General features: G+C 42.0%; 1 protein-coding gene across 1 annotated transcript in view; it reads left to right on the top strand.

Annotated features, from left to right (window-relative positions):
• Positions 1-6,853: 6,853 nt before the first annotated feature.
• STT3B (STT3 oligosaccharyltransferase complex catalytic subunit B) overlaps positions 6,854-27,191 on the top strand; it is a 47,380-nt gene continuing 27,042 nt past the window's right edge. The window contains exons 1-4 of the mRNA XM_056857360.1: positions 6,854-7,170; positions 19,660-19,768; positions 22,227-22,514; positions 26,565-26,630. Coding sequence (XP_056713338.1) covers positions 6,890-7,170; positions 19,660-19,768; positions 22,227-22,514; positions 26,565-26,630 — 744 coding nt within the window. The 5' untranslated portion in view covers positions 6,854-6,889. The remainder of the gene's footprint in view (positions 7,171-19,659; positions 19,769-22,226; positions 22,515-26,564; positions 26,631-27,191) is intronic.

The following is a 27,191-nucleotide window of genomic DNA, read 5'->3' as shown; positions in this document are numbered from 1 at the left end:
CATCAGCGTGCTAAAGTAACAGTGTTAAGGAACACATGCCAAATAAGGGTAGGGAGGAAATGATAGGATTGTGAGGAGAATGGAATCAGAAATGATTAGAAGAAGAGTTGGTTTTTATATGCCGACTTTCTCCACCACTTAAGGAAGACTCAACCAGCTTACAATCACCTTCCCTTCCCCTCCCTACAACAGACACCCTGTGAGGTAGGTGGCGCTGAGTGTGACAGGCCCAAGGTCACCTGCAGGCTTTGTATGTGGGAGTGGGGAAACAAATCCAGTTCACCAGATTAGCGTCTGCTGCTCATGTGGAGGAGTGGGGAATCAAACCCAGTTCTCCAGATCAGACTCCACCGCTCTAAGCCACTGCTCTTAACCACTACACCACGCTGGCTCTTAATTAATTGACAAAGGGATTGGAGCATGGCAAGAGCTGCACCGATAGCTGCAGCGCCAGAGAGGAGCCAGGCTTGCTGAAGAGATACCCAGCCAAATACAGAAAAGGGGACTGTCCACTGGCTTCCCTTTTCAATACGGTTAATACAGACATTATGGGGCACCACCAACTCATGAGGAACACAGGGGGGATCTGCCAGAAGGGGAGACTGGATGACAGAGAAGAAAAATACAGGGAAAAGTACGGGGGCATCAGTTTGGCTTGTTGCAAGGAGGCAGAGCATGGCAGGATGCACCGGTTGTGAGTGTCTCTTTTGGAGCACGGAGAGGGGAAGGAAACAAGATCAGGAAATGATTCATTAAAAGATCAACTGAAATCCTGCCAGTAGCTGGTAGGAAACAATTCAGTCCCACTTCCCCAAATGTAACTTATGCCTTAGTAAACATTAGTAAGAGCTTGCTGTGTATGAATGGGCTATTACAGGAACTTTATTGGGACTGTAGTACTCTAATCTGTGCAGTACTGAACCACAGCTATAATTTTGCTTCCAGCTGACTGTCTAGGACGATCAAGTCTTTCCGCAGTGCAAAAAAAGTCACTTGTGTGGACTGTCCCAAATATTAATTTATGATTTAGCCTCCCCATCAGGGGATATCAAAGCATTTTAAAACTTATTCCTATAAATCATTAGATTGTACAACCTCTTCCTTCTAGAGCAGGGGTGGGGAATGTCAGGCCCGGAGGCCGTTTAAGGCCCACAAAATAATTTGGTCTGGCCCTTCGTGGGTCTTGGCAGATCTCTAGCTCAGAAGGATCTAAGACTGGTGATCCACCCCCTCCCACGGACAGCAATAGCCTCTATTCAAGGCAGATGTGAGTTTGTTTTGCTGAGAAAATGAACCTTTTTTCCCCCTTGCAGAAGAGTCGTTAGCTATGGAGCTGCTAGGACCGCCCAAGAAACTGTGTTAACCCTTTCCCACCCGGGCCATGGAGAAACGTATTCCCTCTGTACTACAAGAGGGCTGGGGGTGGAAGTGGTGACAATGGAGATGTTAAAAGAGGCAGGGCCAGAATGCGTGGGAGGGGGGAAGGCGAGTTCTTAGCCAGTGTGTCATTTCATCCCTGCAGGCGGAGGTAACAGGAGCCAGCTGTAAAATCCAGCCCCGACCATGTGGAGCAGGAGCAATTCCAGTATGCGGCTGGACGGCTATGGCCAGCTGGTGCAACAGACCAGCCTGTGCCACCAGGTGGGCGAGTGCGCCACTGGTTGGATGCCTGCCTGCTTGCCTGCACCGGGGGGGGGGGGAGTCATCTGAGACAGCTACTTGCTTGGGGCTTGGTCAGCTAATTTTTAAGTTGATAATTTTGTATGGCCCACGAATGATGTTATAAATATCCAAATGGTCCTTGGCGGAAAAAAAGGTTCCCCACCACTGTTCTAGAGCAAGGCATTATTTCTGGCCTCAGCTCTCTACTCTGGAACCCTGCTTATCTCAATGCTTTAGCCTTGTTTTACCCTCTTCTTTCCTGTTTTAAAATAGATTTTTAAAGCAATTAAAACTGTAGTTTCTCTTAATTAGCTGCAAGCCTATACCAAACTCACAGCCCCATAGTGTACATTTCCCTATGTACACTATTTCTGAATAGGACACATAGGGATTATCTTGTTACTAGCCTTTTTCTGAGAAAAGGTTTTAAAAAATTGACTTTTATCAACAAATAAAACCTTTGTAGAAAGCATCTGTGATTAATTATTGCTAGGCTCCTTGGACTAACTGAGCGTGATGGAGCTTCCCTGAGCTTTGCTCCCAGTTTCTTTAAATCTTTCGCCCCCAGCCCCCCCAAATTACCAGTAAGTAAAGTCCAGAAATATTTTCAAGTGCAAATATTTGTCCAAGTGCAAAGCACGCTCCATTGCCGTCAGCCCACTCTCGGTTGCAGCACAAAAATCCAACAAACCTGCACGAAACAAGGTACTGAACAACATCTGCATTTGGAGTTTGTCAAAATGAAAGGCTACGTATCTTCCTTTACGAGCACTGCCGTTTGTGGTTTCCCAGCACTCTGATTACTACCTATCTGAGTTATAGGGATTCACAGACTAATGAAAGCACAATTAAAAGCAATAACACAGCAAGTTAACAGTAACGAAACAACAAAATGTAAACTGCGGCTACTGTTATTATCAGAGTGCCATAAGCCTTCCTGAAGAGGAAGGTTTTTGCCAGTTTTCTAAAGGCCAAAGTACACAATATTGCTGCAGTGTAATGACTAGAATTGCTATGCACAGTTTGGCCTGAAAAGCAGCCAACCGTGCGTGTGTGATCGGATCAGGACCGCAGGGAAGGAGGCTTGATACTCTTGCCCATTTTCCCATTATGAAACGACTGCCTCAGGTTGTTTTAAGCCCAGGAGGGGAAGAGACAGGCACAGAAGAAAACCCTTTTTTTGTTTTAGGATTCTGCTCTGAAACGCCCATGTTCTGCCTCTGTCCAGTAAAACTGACTGAAGTGGGAGGTTTTTCTCTGGAAAAGCTTTTTGTAAACATTTGTGTGACAGGCTGTCACTCAAGGATCTGACCTCTGTCTGCATCCCTAGACAGCGTTGGCACTATGGTGAGTCATATTTCTACTTAAATTATAGTAATTATGAGTGAATTCGCCTCTATGCATGTAAATTATCATGTGCAAATGTTGTCCTGATTTTTCCTCATTTGTCCTCTCTCTCTCTCTCTTTTTTAAAGGAGCTCTTGCTCTCTTTATTGATCTGTTGACAGCCACTCTACTCTACTTACTTCTCTCATCAAAGGTATGCAGAGCAGGGTGCCATATGACAGCCTCAGTTCATGGACCAGTTCACATATTATGGTTTCACACCCATGAAGCTGCCTCATACTGAATCAGGCCTTGGTCCATTAAAGTCAGTATTGTCTACACAGATTGGCAGCGGCTCTCCAGGGTCTCAGACCGAGGTTTTTCACATCATCTACTTCCTGGTCCCTTTATAACTGGAGATGTCAGGGACTGAACCTGGGACTTTATGCATCAAAGAAGAGGCTCTTCAACTGAGCCACAGATCCTCCCCTTTTCAAGTCCTATGTCCTGCATCAAAGGTCAAAAACAGAACCTAGAACTGAGCCTAGAAATAAACCAGTGCAGCTGACACACCACAGGAGTAACATGGCCACTGCCAAGCCTTAAAACCTGTTTCAGACTCATCAAATTTTCTGAACAGTCTTCAAGTGCAGTCCCATGTAGAGTGTGATACAGTGCTCTAGCCTGAATGTAACCCAGGCATGTGTTACTGCACACTCTGAATAAGCTTATCCCAAGAACGGCTCAAGCTGATGAACCAGCCTGAAGGCAGCACTTATACAAATCTCAGCAACACGTCTCACAGGAAGCAATAGCAAAACTGCAAACCTACTATTTCATGGGGAGCACAATCCTCTCCAGAACAGTTGCAAAACAGCTCCCTATTTTAAAATGTTTCTATGTTTCCATTCCTACATTGTGCATTACAGTAATCCAAAAACTAGTGTGCATGGTGGCCCCAAAAAAGAGTGCAGCAAACATAAATAAACAAATACACAACCGCTTCTCCTGATATGCCCCACTGTGAAAGCCTTCCTTCTCTGTGGAAAAACTTTTTGAAGTTGCCCTGCCAACAGGTAAGATCAGCAGCTGCCTGTACTGCTACAGCCTACTTGATGAGGCCAGGAATGTTTCCACACTAGTACCGTTTCCCAGAATGTGCAAAGCAGAATGGTCAGGCAGCCATTTCTACGAAGGGCAAACTGCAACACTTTTTAATATTTGTGGAACATGTGTAAATGGAATTTATCTTTGGTTTTCAACTTCCGTAATCCTCCTTGAGTCTTTGCGAGAAAGTCAGGCTATAAACCAGTGGTTCCCAACCTTTTTTTGACCAGGGACCACTAGGATTTTTTTGTTCGGTGCAGGGACCCCAAGGTTCCAAATAAAAATTATGAGAATTTGAAAATAAACTTTAATCATAACTGTCAGATAAACATTAAACTTAGAATAATATTTGAATATATATATTTTATAATAGAGAACTTTTAATTGAAAATATTAATTTATTATGGGTTTATAACTTTGTTTCACAGACCTTAATTTAGTTCTCGGGGGTCCGCAGACCCCCGGTTGGGAACCAGTGCTATAAACGAAGCGATACTTGTCAGTCCCTCTAACCTGAAAATGAAGTGAGAATTAAGGGACAACTCAACTTTTTCCACGATGGGGTAGCCCTGCAGGGTTGCCAGGTCCCTCTTCACCACCAGGGGGAAGTTTTTGGGGAGGAGCCCGAGGAGGGTGGGGTTTGGGAAGGGGAGGGAATTCAAAGCCATAGAGTCCAATGGCCAAAGCGGCCATTTTCTCCAAGTGAACTGATCTCTATCGGCTGGATCAGTTGTAATAGCAGGAGATCTCCAGCTACTACCTGGAGTTTGGAAACTGGCACGGGAAGAAATCAGTACAATAATACAAAATGTGTATATTGTGTTTCAAAACATTTCAACAAGTACAATGGACTACAACAAGTGACAATAAACAATATATACAAAGCTAAGCTGCTGCCTACACTTGGGAGTATCCTACGGGAACTGGTGAACTGGCTTCATGATGATATATAGAATCTAATTAAGCTTGGATACTTGATTGGAAATGGGGCTGAAGAAATTTTGAAACGGCCATCCCCCATCCATCATGCTTAATGAAGACTCTGCGATCATTTATACATGTACCTGATGGACTTTTAAAATACCTTTCTATATACTAAGAAGATTCTACTATTTATAGACTGTACTATTCATAGACTGCATCAAACACGTTTTGTATATTTTGTATATATTGTTTATTGTCACTTGTTGTAGTCCATTGTACTTGTTGAAATGTTTTGAAACACAATATACACATTTTGTATTATTGTACCGATTTCTTCCCGTGCCAGTTTCCAAACCTGACGGTAGTAGCACGGAAGTGCTCTTTTCTTGTTTTACTACCTGGAGTTTGGCAGCCCTATCTGTTACATACATCTGGAGGCTCGCAGCAACAGCAGTAGAAAAGAGCAAGAGTCCAGTAGCGCCTTAAAGACTAACAAAATTTCTTTTTCACTGAGCGTCATCCCGGGCCGTACAACGATTTGTAGCCGAGTTGCACCACCCACCATCAGCATATATGTTTTATGGGAACTGAGTTTCGGCTGATTTGCTTTAACGCAGCCCGCCTCCACTTCCGCACAAGAACTGCGGGATCCCGCTTACGTTCAAGGAAATCTGCTTCAAAGTGCTTTTGTATTTATTTGCCTTCTACATTTACCAAGGCAGTACTTTTCAGGATCTCACAGAAGGCGTCTAGGCTCCGCGGTCTTTCTTCTTCTAGAGGCGAGCCCATTGCCAAAACAAGAGTTTCACAGACACCAGGCGCACTCGCCAGAACTACAAGCCCCAGGATGCAACGGGAATCTTTACTGCGGAGTTCCTGGGCGGAAGCACTGCAGCAGCTCCCTGCAAAAGACGCTCGCCTGCGAAGGGAAAAAACCCCCCAACGCTCACCTCACGTGACATTTTAAATAAAAGCCCTACCCTTACCACTCTTAGCCTGAACGGCAATGGCGAAAGCTTCCACCAATCCCTTCTTTCCACTTAGCACAGCCCTTCTTCATTGGCGGAGACCGGTATACAACCGCCCCCTTTCCTTTACCGGCGCCCTACACCTCTCGACCCTGATAGGCTCTAGGGCTGCCCTACTGAAGTACCTGTCGCTCTCTGACAGGTCGGTAGGGAGTTTCTGACAGAGGTAGTGGGCGGGGAGAGCGTCGCAAGTGCGGCCCCGCCCCCTTGTGTGGCCCCGCCCTGGCCGAGAGTGAATGTCACCCGTTGCTCGCACGATCAAAACTCTTTTTTAAAAAAAAGATATATCTTCTTGGCCCCTCCCCTTCCCTCAACGCGCCGTCCAATCGCCTCCCGCATCGTCGCGCCTCAGCGCGCCCTCCTTTCCTCCCACATGCCGTGGAATCGCACCTTCCCAGCAGTGTCCCTGGTCAGCCTCCTAACGGAAGCCTCTCGCTTTGTGTGTGTGTGCGCGCGTGTGGCTCGCCCCGCCCCACGCTCCAGCGCCCCGCTCGTTTCTCACAGTCGCTCCTCCCCCTCCCTCTCCGATCTCGCGCGCGCGCGCGCAGCTCAGGTCTCGCGCCCGTTGCTCTGCCTCGCGCCGCACTGGGATGTTGGCGGCGGCCTCGAGCGGCAGTTCCTGGGTCACTTGGAAGGAGGAGGGGGAGGAGGCGGGAGGCCGCCGCCGCCTCACGCGTCACCTTTGCCGCCGCCGGTGAAGGGCCCGCGGAAAGGCCGGCGCCACCCACTTCTGAAGCGCGCTGAGGGAACGGGGCGGACTCTGCCCCTCCTCCGCCCGCTCCCCCCCTCCTCCGCCCGCCCGCTCGCGAGGCGGAGAGACAGCGAGGAGCCCGCGGAGCAACATGGCGGAACACTCAGCCCCCGACCACAAGCACAAGCCCGGTGCCGCCGCCTCGTCCTCCTCCTCGGCCAACTCCGCGGCGGGCAGCTCCCAGGCGCTGGCCAACAGCAGAGGCGCGGCGGCGGCGGGCGGGGGCGGCCTGTCGGGGGGCCTGTCGCAGCCGGCGGGCTGGCAGTCGCTGCTCTCCTTCACGATCCTCTTCCTGGCCTGGCTGGCCGGTTTCAGCTCCAGGCTCTTCGCCGTCATCCGCTTCGAGAGCATCATCCACGAGTTCGACCCCTGGTGAGAGTCCCTCCCTCCCTCCCGGGCTGGGGTGGGAAGAGGGGAGCCGGCGGAGCTCCCCCGCCCCCAAGAACCGGCCCGCCGGCGGAGGCGCTCGGGCTGAGGAGCCGGGCGTTGAACGGGCCGGGGGGGGGAGGCAGGGAAGAGCGGCCGCGGGGGCCCTTCCTCCGGGGTCGGGAGGCCAGGCGTTGCCCGGGGGGAGGGAGGCAGGCGATGCTGCAAAGTCAGGCGAACTGAGGACGGGCGGTGGGGAGGAGGTGCGAGGGGATGGGGGAGGAGACGGTGCAGAGTGGCCCTTTGCCTGGGTGAAGGGGCTGAGGGCCGACGGGCGCCTCTGGGGGGGGGGGCGGCTTGTTCTGACTCGGGACGCCGCCCGCCTTTGCCCCGGCTCTAGGGTGTACAAAACCCCCCACCGTCGGATCCGGGGCAAAGGGGACCGGGAGTCTCGTTCTGCAAACTTGTGCTGTCCTCGCCGCTGCGGCAGAGGCGACAGGCGTGTGTGAGAATGGGGGGGGGAGCAGTAGAGGGAGGGGAGCGACCCCCCCCCCCGAACAGCTTTGGGCATGGAGGGAGGAGGCCCCTCCTTGACATAGGCCATTTGTGCACGGGAGGTTTTTGGCTTGGGTTTTGCCACTCTCTAGATGCGCATTTTCCCCCTCCGAATTCTCAGGCCATTTATGCACGGGAGGTTTTGCCTTGGATTTGCCACTCTTTAGATGCACTTTCCCCCCATCCATATTCTCAAAACTCAACAATAAGCTCCCATGCAGAGTTTTGAGAATTCGGATGGGGAAAATGTGCATCGAGAGAGTGGCAAAACCTCCCATGAATAAAGGGCCTCAGAACTCGAAAAAATCAGCCCCCATGCAGAGTTTTGAGGATTCAGATGGGGGAAATGTGCATCCAGAGAAGCAGCAAAACCTCCCATGCATAACTGGCCACAGACTGTTGGTGGGACTCTAGCGAGCAAGCCGGAGAGGGGCGGTGATGGGCTGTATTACAGGTGGATTCGCCTCTGCCGCGAGGGCTGGTAGCTACGGGCTCCAGCGCCGTGTGGCACAGAAGGATATCTGCAAAGCCGACCCTGCAATCTTGCTTAGAGTGTTCGGGGAAATCAGTGCAATCCCAGCAGAGGCTAAAACTCATATTTCACTCTTACTGTCTTTCTGCTTTCTAGCGGGCCAGGTTGTGAACCGTGCTGTGTAAAAATACTTATATATACATATCTCTTGGGAACATCTGCAAAATGTGATTTGAGGGCACAGAAGGTAATCAAGAAAGTTGCAAAGGCAAACAAGAAGGTACTGCTGGTAATGTTAGATTAGGTTGAACGATAAAGGTAGTAAAACCGTGCCTTACTGAAACGTGGGTGGCTTTTTTAACGTTAGTGAGGTGCCCTTTCTCTTCGCAGTGTTGCTTTTCATGGGATTTGGGTTTGCTTCCAAGCAAAGAAGAGTACAGGTATCTGTATCATTGGGCTATTGCATTCTCCTATACTTGTCTCACATTAAAAACAACACACACAAACCTGCATTTGTAGATTTCACATCTGATCTTAGCCAAATGGCCCTGAGGCAAGTGCAGTCTTGGTTTCAGCTTCCGCACTCTCAGAAATGCATTCTGTGCTTTTGCTGCATGCTGCGTTGTTTGGTTTGAAATGGGTACTTTCTGTCTTGAGAGAGAGTGTGCTGTCCGAGCCACAAGCAGGGTTATTTCTGAGTAGGAATTCCCAATACTTTTAATTCTGTATTATTAGCACAGTACTGGAGGTGTATGTAGTAGCATCTCCCTCCACTCAGTATTTTGAGGGCTTGTCTGTCTTTTCCTATGTGGATTGCATCACCTGTTCTAATCCCATGTGGAATAGTGCACTGCTTATGAGCTTGGGATGTATTGAAGTGATGTATTTGAGAAGGTCATGTCTCATGTTAGACAATCCTTTCAGGACACATCCTGAGAGCTGCTTCACTCATTTCATCAGTGTGCAATTATAATGACACCAATGTGTAATGCCATGGAGCAGAAAGTTGGACTTCAGCAAGGAAAATATGTGTTCAGGTTCCTGCTCAACCATGAAGCTGACTGGGTGACCTTGAACCAGTGATTCTTGTATTCTCTGCCTCCACATGCCTAACCTGGCTCCACACACTGCCTGTGAAGATAAAATGGAATAAGGTTGTATATTCCACCTTTGGCTTCTTAGAGAAAGGGTAGGATGCAAATATGATTATTACATTTAGATCCCGTATGTCTTCTATTTTGGAATGTAAGGCAGAGTGTATAGGGTTGAGGAAGTTGACTATCCAAGCACTGACCAGACCAGTACTTGCTAACCTTGAGCAAGGCTGCTAGATCATTTACCCTCCAACAGTATATTTTAGTAAATATGTGTTGCACACCTGTGGGACAGAGTGCCCATAGCCCATAGCATGTCCTTTGCATACATAAGGTCCCAGGTTCAACTCCTGGCATCTTTAGTAAAAAAGATCTTAGGCCATCTGCCTCAGACGTTGGAGAGCTGCATTTGGACTGAAAAAACAATACTAGCTACATGGACCAAAGGTCTACTTTCATATGTTTTGAAGCAGCTGTATCTCTTCTAACAATGTGTACACTGCAGGTTCCAGCTGTCTTTATAAAAGGCACGTAGCTGCTTTAACTGTTTAAGTGGGTATACATTGCTGCTCTGTGCCATGTATCCACTAAAATATAATTTGTGAATCATCTCTGTGAGTTCAGCATTGTAGCCAAGAAAGACATCAAGGGATGCACTGAAGGAAATAACCTAATATAAGAGACTTGAGAGATGAGGGTAAAAATAGTAATTCCCACTCTAGATATTATTTGGATGATTTAGTTTTTGCAGCCTAGTGTGCTGTTTGTTTTGTTTAAGGCATCGCATTGATTGCTTTAATTGCCAATTCATTTGCTGCTGCAGGGGATAGAGTCAAAATGTTAGGGTTAGATAGAACCTTGTTTGCAGATGAGGGTTATTTTGGAGTGCAGGGGGGAAATTACATATTTTAAAAATACACGTTTGCTATCTGTGCCTGTCCTTTACCTGTCACCTGTAGACTATACAAAAAAGACATTTTAATAAGACTTTTATGCTTTTCAGCATTTCATATTTTGAAGATAAGCAGTCAAACTGTTTGAGATATGGAGGCTAATACTTCGCACATGTAGGAGGATGACTCAAATTTTTCTAAAGGGTGCAGTTTCATGGTATATATTTTGCTTTTTAAAAGCATATGTGGTACATGCTGGAAGGAAAAACACATTTACTATTAACTTTAGATAGAGGTACAGTGCCTTATAGTGAAGTTAAATATTCAGAGTAATCAGTGTAAAGTTCCCTAAAAATGAAGAACCTAGGAGGCCACTACACTGAAAGGGAACAGGCTTGATTTTGCAGTGGCTCAATTTAAGATGTATGGGATAGAATAAGATGTAATCTCAATTAAGATGTAATAAATAATGATTTGTTCATTATAAGAGTGAATCTCTGAAGTCTCAGGCTTGTGCATTGCCTCCCTCTTCCCCTTGTGCCCAGCTTGGTTATGAAAAACTTCCTAGGAAACTGCACTCTGTGATGACCAAATCAGGCATAATGACAAACTGACCTGTTTTTAAACCTGAGAACCAAAGTTTGTATTATCATCCAATTCAGATTTCACCCCAAACTGCATTTCTCAGGAACAAGGATGTCTTCAATATCCTAAGACACATACAAGGGCAGAAAGGCCTATTTGAGTCCAAGGGATTCAGAGACTTGTTCTCATAGAAAACACAAAACTCTATTTTGCTCAACATGTCTGAATGAAACCACATAGTTGCAAAAGAGCTGTATCTTTCCCTTGCCCCAGATGTTGCAGTTACCAGAGTAGGGAGCATGTTTCGTAGCCTTTTGAAGTTGTATTATGTTAAATTCTCAAGCAAATCTTGTACATGTTGTGTTCCATGGTGCTTCAGTAAGCAAATTAAACTTTTAAAAGATCGAGTCAGAAGACCTTTGACTATGAGATCAATGACGCATTCGCATGTAGATTTTCCACGCAGTAATGGAACCAGAGAACATTGTATTGCATAAATCATAGAGTTACAAATGACATCTAGGGAGACAGGCTTTTAAAAGATTGTATATAGTCATGGAGTATGGGTCAGAGCGGCACTTTACTGCTGGTACAGATAAACATGAAGCCCCTTAGAAAAGACCCCAGAAACAAGCTTTGGTTGTTTTGCTTTGTGTTTGAGGTTCAATCTTACTTCTTTCTTGTGAAGTATTTTTATAAAAGTGATACTTAGCAAGGGGGAGAAAGCAAGCACTAAAAAGTTCAGGAATAATACACCTGAAATATATGGAAAGAAATGTGTGCTAATGAGCATATAAAGTTTATTATAATAATTTCCAAAGAACAGCAGAGGAAAGTCCAATTTTGTTCATACTTACTATAATATTAATAAGAGTCTGAATTCAAAATTGTGTGGTGGTGACAGAAATCAAAGTAAATTCAGTTTTGAGTGGATTTTCATGGTTCTGTCTGAAATAATTTCAGTGGCCAGGATCCAGAAATACAGATATGTAACAAACTCAGATATGTGTTTGATTCTCCATGTTAAGAAGCAGTATAAGCTGTGGCGGTAGTGACAATGCAATGGATTGGTGTGTGCCCTTGTAAATCAGCTTTAGCCACTGAGAGTCAGGATTATTAAACTAAAGCAAAATCAGAAAAGCAACACAGAAAACCCTGCTACTGTACTTGACTGAACATCACTCTGAAAGAGATCTCAAGACTTTTGTGTGTGTGTGCACGCGTGCATGTTAACCTGTGTGTGTGTGTAAAGTGCCGTCAAGTCGCAGCCGACTTATGGCGACCCCTTATGGGGATTTCAAGGCAAGAGACACAGTTCCTCAAATACAACCATATTTGTCTAGATATGCTTTTGATACAGACTGAGGCACATTGGATTCTCCTTTGACTTGTGGCTCCATATTGATTGAACAGTTAGAAGATATTGTGCAACAGTTGTTGTGATCTGGTCCCCATCTTTTGAAAATCATACAATTATACATGTTTATATTTTTTACTATTTATGCATACATTATCCAATCAAAATAAAGATGGGTTTTACACCCTTTACATACATTCATTTCTAATGAAACTCGGAATGTTACAAGTAATTTTTTCATCCTCCCAGCCCCATTTTAAGTTTTCAAAGTACTTAATGCAGTGTTCTTCAACCCATGGGTCACGACCCTCAGGTGAGTTGTGAAATCACTCTAAAACTGCCAAGTGTTTTTGCTACCTTTTGTAAGGACCTGATGCACAGAGAGGTGCTATGCCTCCTACCTGTTTGCAGCAGAACAGCAAGGTGATATCTCTGTGATGAACAGGATTCCTCCAAGGCTCTAACCCTGGGCTTGTGCCTCACCAAAGTACCTCTGCTGGTGCTTGTCTTTCCTTCCCAAGCTCCCTTGACTTGCTGCCCATGGTCCTGGCTTTGACACGTGAGGTCATAAATGCTGGCTTCTCCCTATAATTAGCACAGGAGTTGGTCACATTACTTACTTTGCTAGGTAGGTATATCTGAGTACCTAGTCTTGATCCCCTAAGAGTGGGAGCAGGCTCCTGTGGGTTTTTTTTTTAAATCCTGACCCTTAATCTACGAAAAATAACACTTCCTCAGACATTTAATTCTTGATGCTTTATTTTTAAAAAACCTTCCATGTTTTCTCCTCTAAAATAGCTTTTTTTTTTTTTTTACAACTTTGCTTTGTATACCAACCTCTGTTTGCTTTGTAAACTTAGTGGACTGTGATAGATAAATAAGTGAACACTTTTCAGACTGTGATGTGAGTATGTGCAAGTGTGAAACTTACTAGCATTATTTTACTTTTTAAAAAACCACTGTACACTATAAATGATACATGTATCAGCCTATCATTGCGAGATATACAAACTGGAAAAAACAACTTTCTGAAAATTCACAGAGCTACCCATTGTGTGTGTGTGTGTGTGTGTGTGTGTCCATGGGTAGAGCTGCGAATTTTCAAAAAGTTTTTTCCAGTTTGTGTGTTTCACAGTGACAGGCTTATACATACTTGTATTTGCCATATGGTTCGTGCAACCAATGCAGATGGCATTTTTGAATCCTTGTTATATTTATATATGTTAGAATACGAAGACATTTTAAAGAATTTTTGTTGTTGTTGTTTTACATTTTCTGCACGGGCACCCTAGATGTGTAATAGTAGCCTTGTTTGCAGACAGCAAAAACTGTCAAACCAGTCATCCATCAAATTGGGTGGCTGGTGAAAAGAAAATGGAGGCCAATTTGAGGAATAACCATTTTATTTACCATCCTGCCTTTCAAGAAAAGACCGTTGATTTATTTATTGTGTTCCTGTTGTTTTTCAGTCATGTCACACCATTGCATTTTGCGGAATGTTCAGTGCTTCCTGCCGAAAATGTGAAATGTTGTGACTGTGCAGTTTATACTTCTGCCCATAAACTAGGATCTGGTCCAACTCAGGAATAAAATTGTTGAACAGTCCAGGGGAGGGCCCTATCCCCACATTCTGTGTCTTTCCTTGAGGCCATGCTGGAGGACCCAGATATATGGCTGGCTTCCCTTGGCCTCCTCTTTCTTTTTCTTTTCCCCTTTCTTGTTTCTCCCTGCCCTTTCTAGGATTGCTGTCCCGACAATTATTACCAGTACTAGTTTTATAGAGGCACTGCATTGGTCTGTATGGGGTATTTTATTTAACTGTATATTTTATTGGTTATCAGCTGCCCTGAGCCTGACTTCAGTTGGGAAAGGGTGGGGTAACATCAGTTAAACTAAACTAGAAACTCCCACATTGGCAAGCCAGTCAGTTGGCTGCTGTTTCCAGTCATGTTGGCCAAAAGAACATAATCATGTGTTCATGGATGGAGGGCAGGAACAGAGCTTGGGGAGGTGACAGGTGGAGAGGGCAGAATGGAAGGGAGAAAGTAGATCAGAAGGATATGTAAGTGTGTGGCTGAAGAAGAGTAAAGTGGAAGCAGTGAACAGAAGGGGAGGAGAGAAAGAGAGAGAAGGGTGGGAAGTATGAGACAGGAGTAGAATAAAACAGCTTCGAGGAGTGGGGAACTGAGGAAAGAAGTACAAGTAGAGATAATAGAAAAACCAGAAAAGAAAAAGAAGGAAAGTAGTCAGAGGTAGACAAGCAGAAAGAGATTGGAGGACAGGCCAGAATTAATGGAAGGCTGACTCCAGCCAAGCCATCTAGGATGGTCTAAATCACACGCCTGTGTCATTGTACATTATCAATAAACAACTTAATCATACGCCTGTGTCATTGTACATTATCAATAAACAGCTAGCAGTGAAGCAGCAGTCCTTGATTCCTTGATTCATGGTGCCCATGAAAGGAGGATTCAACATGACCCTCCCCTGGTGGGGTTCAGAAAAATATGCCTTATTTTCACGGAGGGCTGTCTTGATGATGGGAGCCATTACTCTGACATTCATTCTTAGACTTTCTTGCACAGTGATATTTCTCTGATTGTACTAATATGCAAAATATCTTTTTTTGTACTGATAGTTGCATTTCCATTTGAACTGCCCAGTGCCATAGCAGAACATTGATGTGTCTGCCTCTGAAGCATATATTCCATTTTGAGCCATCAAAATCTAAAAGGGTTTAAAAATAAATGCTTTTGTGACCTTGATCCAGTTCTCTGTTGTTGACAAACTTCTAAAGTAACCTGTTCCTGTTGTTGTGCTTCTATATGTACTCTGTCATTTGACAATAAGTCTCCTGCAATGATCAGGCCTTGTCTGACTTGCTTTCACTAAACAGCAGGAAGAACTTTATTTTGGGACCCTGTATAAACTTTTGTTCCTTGCAGCAAAATTTAGGAAATTAAAATGGGGGGAAAATAAAACTCTGGGATCAGACTAAAGGTTCATTCTTCTTCCTTAGCAGACTAGGTTAACTTAGCAGCAGGTCGGTGATGAAAAGCATGTGTACTTCAGGGGTCTGTTCACTTTGGGGGCCCATGAGTTTAGTTCCTGAAGCCAATGTCTGATAGTGCAGGGAAGGACAGATCCCAGGCATGAGGTAACCATGCTGCCTAAGAATTTCACTTGTGGCTCACAGTATTTTTTAACAATGATTTTGTTGTGTCACAATGAGAAGTATTTGTCATTTCATATCAGAATGGATTTTGTTATATGCCATAAAATACATGAAGTTCTTGTCATTGCTTGTTTATATGTTAACTATTAATTCATTCAGTTGCTTTCTATATGGACTCCAATATTCAATTAAATGGAGATTTTAAAGCAATAATTGAATTATCAGAAATAGGGGAGAAGTTAGTCTAGGGTTAGGGGTTAGCTAGCAATGACAACCAGGGCTTATCCCTATGTGTGTTTCTATACAACACTTTTGTAATTGCTTTAATAAAATTACAAGAAACTGTGAAGAGGTTAGGATTAGGGTTTATGGTAGCAATAATTGGAAAATATAGTAATTAAGATATGAAACTCTGAAGACTGAAAAACAGATCTGGCTCCTAAGTGGTTTGGCTGGCTCTTAGAGCTAGAGAGAATTGGCCAGTGCCTTTAGTAGTGCACACATATCCAGTGAATGGGCTACATGAATCTGGCTGTTTTCTTCTAATTGCTAGTTCAGTAAAGCTTCCCCAGAAATGAATTAACTGTATTCATACAAGACAGAGACTCACGGAGGAGAGGAAGTTCCATTTTTCCCCCTGGCGACTGGCCGTGGCTCTAGCTTCCCTTCTCCCTTGGTTCTATTTTCTTGCCTCTCACTGCTACTTGGGTTGTTGTCCCCCCCTCTTGTGTGTGTGTGGGAGGGAGGAGATTTCTTGTCTGTTCATGGCTCTAGTCTCCAGATTTAAGTATCTACAGATCCGGCCATGTTGAGAATTGGATATTTTGATTAATTGTTGCAAAAATTATTTGCATTTAAATACATTTTGCAAATGTTATCTATGTCTGCAGTATACATAGGAAATATTATCTAGTGCTATAGTTTGTCTTACATAAAAACGTCCACATGACACATTTGAGTAAAACCTCATCTTTCATTTCAGTCATTCCAAATGAGGGGGGGAATCATAGGAGTTTCTTCCAGTGTTCCTCCAAATTTCCCAATTTTTCTATTGAAAAAATTGAAAAAGTCAATTTCATGCTATACATTTGAAGTGTGAAAAACCTTGCCTTAAGAAACATTTCACTCACTCTAAAAGTGAAAATATTTCTTAGTTTTTTTTCAGTGTTCCCCAACATTTCTGTTGGGGTGGGGAATCCTTGGGAAAGAACCAGGAGGGAAATGTTTTTCCCCAAAAAGGTTTTCTGTTTTTCTGAGCCTTCACATCTCTAGTTGGGTGTTTTTTAAAGTAAGGTTTTCCTACAAATCTGGTTGTTTCCTTCAGCCATAGCTGGTCTCGTTATGTAGATTTCCCTGTTATAAATTCAAGGCTTTAAAAAATCCCACATCTAACATTTTGTCACAGACTTCAGAAGCACTAGCTTTAGCATGTCAGGTTAAATTTTGCATCTCATGTTTCTAATGTGGCCTAGTGAAAGCAGTTCAGACTGGACTAGGAAGCCAGTGGTGTTTAAAGTTTGATGCTGAGATTGCATTGTAATCGCTGATAGTTTTACTCATTAACATATTCAGCCCCTTGAGTGTGAACAATGATTCCTAAATGCAAATGGTCACAAGTGTGGGAAGCTTTTAACCTGAAAGTGGTATGATGATAAAACATGAGAATTATAAAATATCTAGTCCTTTCATTAAAGAATTATAAACTCTAAAAGGCATATTACTAAAGGCACACAATTTCTGTGATTTTGTGTAGGACAGAGAGCTGTAAGTGGCAGGCCGTATAATGGATACTTGGCTTGTTGCAGACAGTTTCCTTCAAATGTGCTGCAAGTCCTGCTTCCCTATAGCAGACACTCCATTTCTAGTGTTGAGTTGGATAGAAGTTGGGGGATGCCTCATGGCTCCAAACACTCTAGTAACTGAATCAGTAACTCTTTGTTGTAGAAATTTCCAGGTGCATAATTTCCAGGAATGGTTCTTTAAGTGCATGTTTGAACAATGACATTAAGCTATTGCAAATGAATCTTAATTATTAGCATATTAAATCTGTGATGAGAAACTTAAAAGGGATTTAAAAACAAAATCAAGGCACTCTTCCATATTCAGTGCATGTAAGCAATGTACTAATTCACTTTTATCTTTATAACCCATACTTGCTGTGATGGGAGCATATCACTTTCTATCAGGGTAGTTGACCAGAAAAGAAAGAGAAAACATAAATACAAGGAAGGAATCAACACTTTGAAAATAAACTGAAAATTAATCTCTGGCCTTTTGCTTGTGCTTATGTGAACACATATCTCTCTTTAGTTATGGTGACTTGTCTAAACCTGCATCAACTGCTAGGTGAAAGAGTTGCTTGATTCGTATTGATGTGTTACCACCTCTTTATTTAATTTGAAACGCTTTAGCATTGATCGTAGTGGTTTTAAAAGTCAAGCTTGTGTGGCAAAAGTTCAGTCCTGTGTAGCATAGTAGCATTCAGTAACTGAGTAAAATAGAGACCAGAACTTCAAAATATATATAATTTTTGCTCTTCAATTAAATTTAAAGTAAAACTTGTATCATTACTTCTGGAAGACTGTTTGTCTCTTAAATTACTTTCTGGTTTTCAGGTTCTGTGTTTTTAAATTATACTGGCTGTGACTCCATTCTGCTTGCAGAACATAAAGATGTGTATCACTGTGGTCCTGGCCTATGGCTCCCTTCTATCAAGGCTTCCAGGTTTTTTCATATAGGGGAAATCTTAGCGGTAGGGAGTCATTGGATCCAACTCCGTGACTTCTGTAATTTATAACCATAGTCCTAGGAATCCTGCCTCAACTGAAGCCTAACTTTGGCACTTTCTAAATTCCTTTGAAATTATTTCTTAAAGGAGAGCAGAGTGAAAGGCTATATTTTGATTTGCTATGGATATTTGAGCAATTGCACTAAATTCAGAATTTATTTACTAAAAAGATAAGAATAGACATTTTGAAGCCACAGGAAATAAAACAGAAATTTTGGGAGGGAATTAAAATATTCAATTTCTGCTTTCTCTATCAAATCTTAGTTGGTATATAAAATTGTACTATTCAGCATATAAATGGAATTTAAAGTATAAATGTCTTTGTTTTATAAGAAAAATTGCAAGTATACTCCAATACGTGAAAGGGAACAGTAATCTTTTGCACCATGTGCTACCATAGCACTCGTATCTTTAATTTTTGCCATTTGGTAGGAAAAAATAAAAGTTGAAGACAGGAAACAAGTTTTGTAGTAAACAAAAAGAAAGTGTATTGTTCAGATATAATCACAATCATACAGTCACAATAGGTAGAGCTTCCAGCAAGTTTGGCTATTAAGCTAAGCTTCATAAATTGAATGAACTGAGCTCTTTAGTAATGTATCATTAGTTACATTATAGTGTATTAATTGTTGCCAACAAATCTGTGAATACTTAAATCCAGAGGCGGGGACCATGAGCAGGCAACACAGATCTTTCTACAAAACTGAAAAGCTGCCCAGGTTTGCAGAAGAATCTGAAATAAATTAAAAAAAAAATGGTGTGTATGTGTTTTTCTGCTCCTAGAAAATAGAAGCAGCGCCTGTAGCTTTAAGAAAGGAAAGCGGAATGTCCATTATTGCTAGGCTACCGCAACAGTACTGCCACACTTCAAACTTTGGTTTCTGGCACTAAAACGCAGGGGGAAGGGGGAAGGCCTGTTCCAGGGCTGTTTTGGCCTTTGAGGGAGCACTCAACAGGGCCAGGCCTACTAGCAACCTCCAGGCAATTTGCTACCACATAACTTGCTTGAGTCATCCAGGTCCAGTTGCTTGCTACTGTTCAACAGCATCCACCTCAAAACCAGTATGGTGTGGCAGTGAGAATTTCAGACTAGGATCTGGGAAACCCAGGTTCAAATCACCATTCTGCCATGGAAGCTCGCTGGGTGATCTTGGACCAGCCACACATTAACATGCAGAGAAATTCCATGCCAATATACCTGTTACCATAATTTGAGATTGTCAATAAACCCCCCAATCCCTGACCTAGAGGGTCATTAATAGACATTTGCTAAAAAAATTAATTTGAAGTTAAAGCTGTGTATCCTTCATGAGTAATCTAAAACCATTCTCATGTTGCTTCATGATATAGGGCAATAGTAGAGGTGCTGGACAAAAAATGGAATGTTGATTTGAAAGAGGGACAAGTATTGAACTTCAAGTTTACTTGGAATGAAGTAGACTTTACAGCGTAGCCCTATGACTGTTTACTTGGAAGAAAGGGCCACAATTATTCAATTTATTTGCAAGTACATGTCTATAGAATAGCAGTCTAAATTATTCATGAGGAGTTATTAAAATTATTTTCTTTTTTTCAGGTTTAACTACAGATCAACACATCATCTTGCATCACATGGGTTTTATGAATTCTTAAACTGGTTTGATGAAAGAGCATGGTATCCACTAGGAAGAATAGTAGGTGGGACTGTAAGTATCCGAAATAAATTTGATAGAATTCTGTACCAGTTGTAAAAGGATTAAGGTGGAGTAGAGGCCTTCTGTCACTTTTTCGCATTTACTTTTTGGGTGTGTGTTTTCTCTTGTACATTTTGTTTAACAAACATCCAGAATAATAGTTGTAATCCATTTAAAAACTTTTAAATATTTAGAGATATTTAAGTTGTTCCAAATAAAAGTATTAACTTATGATTTTTTTGATGATGGACCAATATGTTTACTTGCATCTTCTAGTTCTTTTGCTCCATAATCAGCCAAGCTAACATATCTGTTGTCTCTGAACAGATATTCTGAAATTCATGTTGGCTGCTTGATCAAAATTTTAGATTACACTCCTTCATTGTATAAGGGGTCTGTTTAGATGTAAACTGATTCTTTGATAGTTACAGCAAGAAATACCACTCTCGAAATGGAAAATGTGATTGTAATCACTGTAACTTACTGAAAATCCTCCCCATTTTGCTAAAAACTGCTTAAAGTATGAGAGTACTTGAACATTACTATACACACTAAGTGACCAGTTTTCCAGTACCTGTAGGACTGATTGGATAGTTTTCACCCCTTCAAAGTACTTGCATAAATTACCTGTTGCTGGACTTTCTCGCTTAGACTGCTGATCTGTTTAAATGTTCCCTCATATGACACATAGGTAGTTTTTGTGTAGTTTAGTTCTTTCTGAGGAACCATCAAGGAGGAGGAGCTTTGGGGTTGAGGCACAGGCAAAGATACCTGAGGTGGCCACAGTTTTTCCCCTCTCGAATCACATTACTTGTGTGATGGATGACTTCTTATGAGACCCAAGTAATACTGTCTAGTCTCTGGAGAAGAGGCAGTGGTTAAGAAACCACTGGGTGTACTCATTCTTTTACAGCTTGCATCATGGTAGTGACATAGCATAAATTCCCCTTTTCCTTTCTGCAGAACTGGCAGATGGAAATTTTCTGTCCAGTTGATTGGAGCAAAAATAGCATTGTAGAAGTAGGTGAAGTTGTGGGTGGCAGCATGGTAGTGGCTGCCATTTTTAACGGCCAAGCTAGGGCAGTTGTAAGACCTAGAAAGATGTGGAAAAAACTAGTGCTTCTTCTTTCTTTCTTTTTTGGCTTCCAAAGGCTCCAGCACACCCCCAGTACTGGGATTGTTGTTCTGCCACCAACTGGAATAAAAATTCCCATAACTAGAATTTTAATTCTGCATGACCATTGTTCTCTGATATGCCAGCTCCCATTGTCACCATCCTTAAAGGTGGCCAAGAGTAAACTAGGTTAGTCCCCATTGATGCAGTTCAGGTTAACTGAATAAATTCAAGTTCTAAAATCCTGATTTTAGAACTTCTTTTGCTCCATAATTAGCCAAGCTAACATATCTGTTGTCTCTAAATAGATATTCTGAAATTCATGTTGGCTGCTTGATCAAAATTTTAGATTACACTCCTACGTTGTATAAGGGGTCTGTTTAGATGTAAACTGGTTCTTTGATAGTTACAGCAGGAAATACCACTCTCGAATACCACCCCCCCACACACACACTGTAAGTTATATTATGGTTTAAAAGAACCACAGCTCTGCTAGTTTCATCAGCCACTCTTGCAAATACTGCAAGATGTGAATGTGTCCTGTAGAAATTTGAGGAACTGTGATGGATCTATGTACCAACATATACCTATTTGATATCTATGATACTAGTATTCTTTTTATGTAAAAAGCTATTCTAGGTGAAAAAAATCTTGAAACAAAAAAAATACTAGGATTGTCTGAACTTTATTGAAAATGCATTTATGTGCTCAGTGCAGCTTAGCAATTAAAACATATACAACTGCAAGACACTAATCAAGAAAAATATAAATTGAATACAAGCATACAGGGTATCTGTGGTAAAACCCTCAAATGCTTGATTTCAAATGTTGCATAATTCCCCCACCCGGGGGGGCTGCTATTATTGCCGGCTTTGCTTATCTTCTTCCTTCTTTCCCAGCTGCTGCTGCTTCCATATAGCGTGCATCTCAAATTGCTAACAGTTGGCCTATTTGCTTTTACAGTCCCTTTCCTCATCAGTAATATGACCACTTGGATTTCTAAGCATAAGTGGCTTCATGTAGGCAATGGTGCGAGAAGGCTGGGTCAGCCCTCACAAAGGTCAAAATCTCACTTGGTGTGAGTGTGAAATCTTTTGAACGCTGTAATTTTTGATTTACCAAGGAATCTCATTATGGTGCTGAGTCATCCTTGAAATCCAGAATATGTTTTCTTTTTCTTTTTTTTTATTTGCAAATCTTGCTTCATGATAGAAATGCTGCTTGGCTGTAGGTGCTGAACTAGACATTTGGCATTTTTGATAGTTTAAATGTGTTGGTGATGGTCACAGCATCTTCACTGGGAGTTCAGGATGCATATTCAGTTTGCAATGTGATTTTTCTCTCTCTTTCTTGCAGGTATACCCTGGGCTGATGGTGACAGCAGGCCTTATACATTGGATTTTAAATATGCTTAACATAACTGTCCACATAAGAGATGTATGTGTGTTTCTAGCACCAGTTTTTAGCGGCCTTACATCAATTTCTACTTTTCTGCTTACCAGAGAACTGTGGAACCAGGGAGCAGGGCTTTTAGCTGCCTGTTTTATTGCTATAGTACCTGGTTACATATCACGATCAGTGGCAGGATCTTTTGACAATGAAGGGATAGCTATTTTTGCACTGCAGTTCACATATTATTTGTGGGTAAGTAATGATCTGTTTAATTTACTGTATTTAATGTTTTACCTTCAAAATTGGTTTTGAATCTTTAGATTTATTCTTTTGTAGTAGTCAGCCAAATCCACCCCCCACCCCCGGTAAGAACAACTGTATACCTAGGTTTCGGTGATATTTTGCTATTGCTAAAGACCCTCCCATTCAAAAATAAAAGACTATTTTTCTATTCCAGAAACCTTTAAGTGAAACAATATCTGTGGGCTGAACATTTCCTCCTTTTTATATTGGAGTCATGGCAAGGGCTAACTGATTCTACTGGGCATTTGCAAAGAATCTGTCAAATAGATGAGAGGATTAGCAAGGATAATTATAATGAATTAAATGGTCATAAGAATAACTTCAGTATTATATAACAATTCAGACTTAATACATCACTTTCTAAAAGTTTTTGCAATGTTTTGTCAATGATTTAACGGGCCTTCAGATGCACTATTTTGTGTACATAACATGGATTCTTATATGGATATATATGTATCTGTACATTGGAAATTGCACTGTAATGAAGGATCTTGATTTGGGGGGTAGGCTACATTGAATAGAACAGAGAAGTATTGCACATTAGGCAAAACAATTTGAAAACCATTTTGCCGATCAAATAAACAAAAATGCATCTATCTGTACACAGCTATTTGTTATACTGTAGAAATGGGATCATGAGACAAGATGCTGAATGTTGTATCATTAGAATAATCATACTGCCCCATTCGCCCTCTTTCACAGATCAGAAGGAAAATCTTGATTGTAAACTGGCCCTCAGAAAATTTTGAATGTGCCTGATCCTGTGGTATCCTGCCTTGTTTGTTGCCGCAGAAGTTAAAAGGTATGGCCACGATGAAGCCAAAGTTAAGCACTTTTAAGCCCCATTGATTGCAGCTCATGCTTAACTCTCCCATTAAAATCAGTGGGATTTAGAAGTGTTTAATTTTGCCTGGATTGTGCCCCCTAGGCAGTGTAGTAAGCAAATGGTTAACTTTACGCTGTTGATGGCTGTTGGGTAAAGTGCTTCACATAATGACTGTTGGTGTTGCTCTTGTCTTTTCTTCAGCACATGTGTGCAGGTTACCAGTAGAGGATGTATGAACATACCTATTTTGCTTTCACCTTTTGTGCATGTGCTGTAGATTACACAGGTGTAACTTCACTGTTTGCCATAATCCCAACGTGTTGTACTGTTTTTTCAGGAAATCAAAGTGTGTTGCTAATATATCATCAGCTTGAGCAATCTATTTCACAAAACAGAAAACTCCTCCTAAATCTCTATTTGTGAAATAAACTTGATAGCGGAGATTCAGACTGTGCAGTTTGAAGGCCTTCATTGCTGAACTTTTGCAAAGAGCACTTGTATGCAGTAATCTTTTAATATATAATTTTTAAAAGTAATTTTCTTGTTGACACTACTAGAGATTGCTTTTGTTCTCTTATTTGTACCTGATCTGTTTCTGGTGAAATTCAGGGGAGAGCCTTCACTGATGATGACGGGTAATAGCTAAGGTGCCAAACATTATTATGGAGAGCATTACTAGCCCAACCTGTAACTTAATTTTAATTCACAAGTCTGAAGTAAAATATGAATCAGGAAAATATTCTCATTAAAAATACATGTGGACAACTTGTGTCACGTGACCTTGTAGCATGAACCATATAGCTTACTTAAATATTTTACATGAATTTCTAAGCAAGATGGATATCCTGCCATATGGTGGGTGTGTAAAATTTCACTTTCAATACCATTTCAGATGTCATTCTCAAAGCTGAGTTTCCTGAAACCAAGAGCCAAAAAACTACTCAGGGCCTTATATGTTATAGACATACTTTTAAAACAACCAGCAAGAAGCTGTTTCAGATTGGGTTAACTTGCAGAGATGTGAGGTTCTTTATTTTTCCGTGGAAAACTTTCCCTTTCTAAAGATCCATTGTTTCCTAAAATTAATTACAATGAATGGATGCCATTGCCAGTACAATATTAGGCAAGCGTGGCAGTTTCAAGGTTGTAATGCTTCTTAGGTGATTATGCTTCGGAATTGTGAAGGAAAGAGAACGTGTCTGTTTTATTGGTTTGTTCATGGGTGGGGTGGGAGATAAAATCACAGATACATATAATAATCCAAATAAAAACCTATTAATGAATTCACCTAATTGGGCTATGCAGGTCAAAACCACACCTAAAATTCTTAATTGTATATCACCTCTCACATGCTAGAAGGGATATTGTAATCACAAATCTGATACAGAATGGACAAGTAATGCAAGTGATGGGATGAAGAGTGACAATGAAACTGCAGTGCCCTGTGTGACCTCCGTGGAAGAGAATTAATTTCTGTTGAAACAGATGAGTGGACAAGCTTGTCCCCACAGCATATCATGTGCAGTTCTTTCGGTGTGCTAAAATGTCAATAGTTTTCACTGCCTTTGTGTTGTGGTTTTTCTTTAATTTAGGCAATATAAGTGAAGTACATACTATATTGTTATTACCTTTTTACAGATACCATTCAAACAAACAAAAAAAACCTTTGCATTTGTTTCAATATAACATGTAAGTCACACATTTGATTCCCCCCCCCAAAAAAAGATATTTCATTTCAAGTTATTCGTTGCTATTTGCACATAAAACTAATATAGGTGCTTTAAAAATTTTGCTTACTAAATTCAATGTGTTAATCAGATTTAGAGGACTGGAAATTTTAGAGGACTGGAAATTTTTCAGGTTCTTTTTGAAAACCACAGATCACTGGTGACTTAGGCTACATAGGTGGGGGGGGCATGGGGTACGTAACCCTTTCGTTGCAGCCAGGAGTTGTCTTAGTGATTCTAAGGCCCTGGGCAAAATTCCAGGATGGGGACCCCCCCCCACTGGGGCCAAGCAAAGAATAGCCCTTACCATCACTGAAAGCCAGCTGCCCAAGCCCCAGATAGAACAGGCACAAGCAGCAGCTGCTGAGCCAGCTGTGTGAGCCCTAAACAGGACAGGCTCAAGTGTCTGTTGCTGGCTGGGATGGGTGTGATTGGTAGTGGGAGCCTACTCTTTTTCTTCCCCCCTCTCCATTGAGGGGAGGGTATGTGAGCCATGGGGGGCCGGGCAGGGGGGCCTGGGCAGCTGCCACTGTTGCCCATTTGCTGCGATTCTCCTTGCTTGCTGCCTTCTGCTCTGCTTCAAATTGTTCCTTTCTGCTGGTCCTCCTCCTCCCTCAGAGCTGCCATTCACTCTGCAGGGTTCCAAAAGCATGCCCCCCCACACACACAAATGTGCATTTGAAATCCCATGGGGAAGACTTGTAAAGAAACATTAGGACATGAAAGAATAAAGCACCTGCATCGTCCCCCTGCCCCATCACTTACTGCTGTAAATCATTCGCATCAATGGCTTTCTTTAAAAACAAAACAGATTCATTACAGGTGTGTGTTTGGTTACTGTACATTGTATCATACTATGCAGGTTTTGACTTGCATGCATGATAGTAAATAATGTCTTATCAACCCTACAGAAGTTTTAATATTTAAAAATAGTTTATAGAATTTGGCAGTCAGACCATAAAAGCTGGGTATCCATTCGAGCAGTAAAAAAGGCAAGAACTCAGCTTCTTGTTTGGATATCTGATGGAAGGGTTTTTTAAAAAAAACAGTTTTCATCTGTCAGAATTCAAAGTGGCTTCTGATTTAGCAGAGTTTAGGTATTAGATTAGGAGTCCACTAGAAGCTTTGCACTATTCATCCATCCATTCATACCCACAGACAGACAGATCAGGCATCCTGTTAAATTTGCCCCATTAAAGAAAAGGTAATGCAATATCTTCACTGCATATTAGGCTGGAGCCCCAGTTAACTGAGATAATGTAGCAGTGAACTGAATTGCATTTTTAAGTATATTATGTTGAATAACCTTTTTCAGGGAATCATGAAGGAAAAAGTAAAGCTATTGTATAGTTCATATCCTTTTCTTACTACAGCTTACCTATTCATTTGTATGACATTTTTGTGTCATTGTTTTTCACTGGTATTACAACTTGACTATTTTTTTAGGTGAAGTCTGTGAAAACTGGGTCAGTCTTCTGGACAATATGCTGCTGCCTATCCTACTTCTACATGGTAGGTGAAATCCTAAATTCACTTGTTCATTTAAAATTATTTGTGCAAGGTCATTCTTTATTGGCACAGTATAATAGCTTTTATTGATCATGCTTCAAAGCTGGAACTGCCTTTTTAATAGAAACAAGTATACTGTCCATTGTTTGAAAATGTCATCTTTATATTGTTTCAGCTACAAAGGTTTTGTATCTTTGAAGAGTTTGCATGCATTTTAGGAGCATCTCAGAACCTTCAAATATAGAGGCAGCAAACCTTTGAATACCGATGCTAGGAGGCAGCATCAGGGAAGGCCTTGGTCTTTGTACCCTTTTTGTTTGGCCCTCCAGACCAACTGTTTGGCTGCTGTATGAAATAGTAAACTGGACTAGATGGACCACTGGTATGATCCAACAAGTTCTTATCAGCTGTGTCTTGCAGCTGACCTTGTGTGCCTGGGTGTTTTCTCTGAATTAAGCAGACAGCTTTTGAGGAATGTGAAAATAAATAATAATCTTTGAGAATGTCTAGGAATTCCTTTCCCCCAAGAATCTGAAGTCAGTTGCTTAAGCAACTCTCCATAAT

The sequence above is a fragment of the Euleptes europaea genome, chromosome 11 (assembly GCF_029931775.1).
Source record: "Euleptes europaea isolate rEulEur1 chromosome 11, rEulEur1.hap1, whole genome shotgun sequence".
Lineage (NCBI taxonomy): Eukaryota > Metazoa > Chordata > Lepidosauria > Squamata > Sphaerodactylidae > Euleptes > Euleptes europaea.
Note: the sequence above shows the minus strand (reverse complement) of the source record. Positions and strands in the feature narration are given on the sequence as shown.